Consider the following 2,083-nt stretch of genomic DNA (forward strand, 5'->3'; position numbering starts at 1 on the left):
ACCCCATTGCTCCCATAGCCCCCATCAACCCCATTGCTCCCATTGGCCCCATAGCCCCCATTGAATCCCATTGTCCCCATTGACCCCATTGCTCCCATTGCCCCCATAGGACCCCACTGTTTACGGGTGCAGCCGTCTGCTCGGTGGTGTTGGTGTCGTTGTTGCTCATGGTCCAATAGAACGAAGCGACGTCGACGCTGCGTCGCGCTGAGCGCAGCAAATGCAGCCAGCAGGAAAACGTGGATGGGAACGAGCTGTGATGCAGCCCCGACGGCGTGCTCACCACCAGCACCGCGCTGCAAGGCATGCAATGCAATGGAATGCAATGCAATGCAATGCAATGCAATGCAATGTAATGCAATGCAGCCCCGACGGCGTGCTGACCACTAGCACCGCGCTGCAATGCAATGTAATGCAATGCAATGCAATGCAATGCAATGCAATGTAATGCAATGCAATACAATGCAATGCAATGCAGCCCTGATGGAGTGCTGACCACCAGCACCGCGCTGCAATGCAACACAGTGCAATGCAATGCAATGCAATGCAGCCCCGACGGCGTGCTCACCACCAGCACTGCGCTGCAATGCATGCGATGCAATGTAATGCAATGTAATGCAATGCAATGCAATGCAATGCAATGCAGCCCCGATGGAGTGCTGACCACCAGCACCGCGCTGCAATGCAACACAATGTAATGCAATGCAATGCGATGCAGCCCCGACGGCGTGCTCACCACCAGCACTGCGCTGCAATGCAACACAGTGCAATGCAATGTAATGTAATGCAATGCAATGCAGCCCCGACGGCATGCTCACCACCAGCACCGCGCTGCAATGCATGCAATGCAATGCAATGTAATGCAATGCAATACAATGCAATGTAATGCAATGCAATGCAATGCAATGCAATGTAATGTAATGCAATGCAATGCGATGCAGCCCCGATGGAGTGCTCACCACCAGCACCGCGCTGCAATGCAACACAATGCAATGCAATGCAATGCGATGCGATGTAATGTAATGCAATGCAAGGTATTGCAATGCAATGGAGTGCAATGCAATGCGATGCAGCCCCGACGGCGTGCTGACCACCAGCACTGCACTGCAATGCATGCAATGCAATGTAATGCAATGTAATGCAATGTAATGGAATGCAATGCAATGCAATGCAATGCAATGCAGCCCCGACAGCGTGCTCACCACCAGCACCGCGCTGCAATGCAACACAGTGCAATGTAATGCAATGCAATGCAATGCAATGCAATGCAGCCCTGATGGAGTGCTGACCACCAGCACCGCGCTGCAATGCATGCAATGCAATGTAATGCAAGGTATTGCAATGCAATGGAGTGCAATGCAATGTAATGGAATGGAATGCAATGCAATGCAATGCAGCCCCGACAGCGTGCTCACCACCAGCACCGCGCTGCAATGCATGCAATGCAACGTAATGTAATGGAATGCAATGGAATGGAATGGAATGCAATGTAATGCAATGCAATGCAATGTAATGCAATGCAATGCAATGCAATGCAATGCAATGCAATGCAATGTAATGCAATACGGTGCAATGCAATGTAATGCAATGTAATGTAATGCAATGCAACGCAATGCAATGTAATGTAATGTAATGCAATGCAATGCAATACGGTGCAATGCAATGTAATGCAATGTAATGTAATGCAATGCAACGCAATGCAATGCAATGTAATGTAATGCAATGCAATGCAATGCAATGTAATGCAGCCCTGATGGAGTGCTGACCACCAGCACCGCGCTGCAATGCATGCAATGCAATGTAATGTAATGCAATGGAATGTAATGTAATGCAAGGTATTGCAATGGAAGGTAATGCAATGCAATGCAATCAAATGGAATATAATGCAATGCAATGCAATGCAATGCAATGCAATGCCATGCAATGCAACATGGTGCAATGCAATGCAATGCAATGCAACGTAATATAATGCAATGGAATGGGATGGAATGCAATGCAGTGCAGTGCAATAAAACAATGCAATATGTTGCCCCCCATGCCCCCCCCATATAAGGCCCCCATTGCCCCCCATACCCCCCCCCAT

At 49.1% G+C, this 2,083-nt stretch overlaps 1 protein-coding gene across 1 annotated transcript in view; it reads right to left on the reverse strand.

Moving 5' to 3' along the window:
• LOC107307292 (phospholipase D3-like) overlaps positions 1-322 on the reverse strand; it is a 10,579-nt gene extending 10,257 nt beyond the window's left edge. Inside the window, exon 1 of the mRNA XM_015850789.2 lies at positions 3-322. Within this exon, the coding sequence (XP_015706275.2) occupies positions 3-307 (305 nt within the window). The 5' untranslated portion in view covers positions 308-322. The remainder of the gene's footprint in view (positions 1-2) is intronic.
• Between the last annotated feature and the right edge of the window lie 1,761 nt (positions 323-2,083).

The sequence above is a fragment of the Coturnix japonica genome, unplaced genomic scaffold (genome assembly GCF_001577835.2).
Source record: "Coturnix japonica isolate 7356 unplaced genomic scaffold, Coturnix japonica 2.1 chrUnrandom534, whole genome shotgun sequence".
Taxonomy (NCBI): Eukaryota; Metazoa; Chordata; class Aves; order Galliformes; family Phasianidae; genus Coturnix; species Coturnix japonica.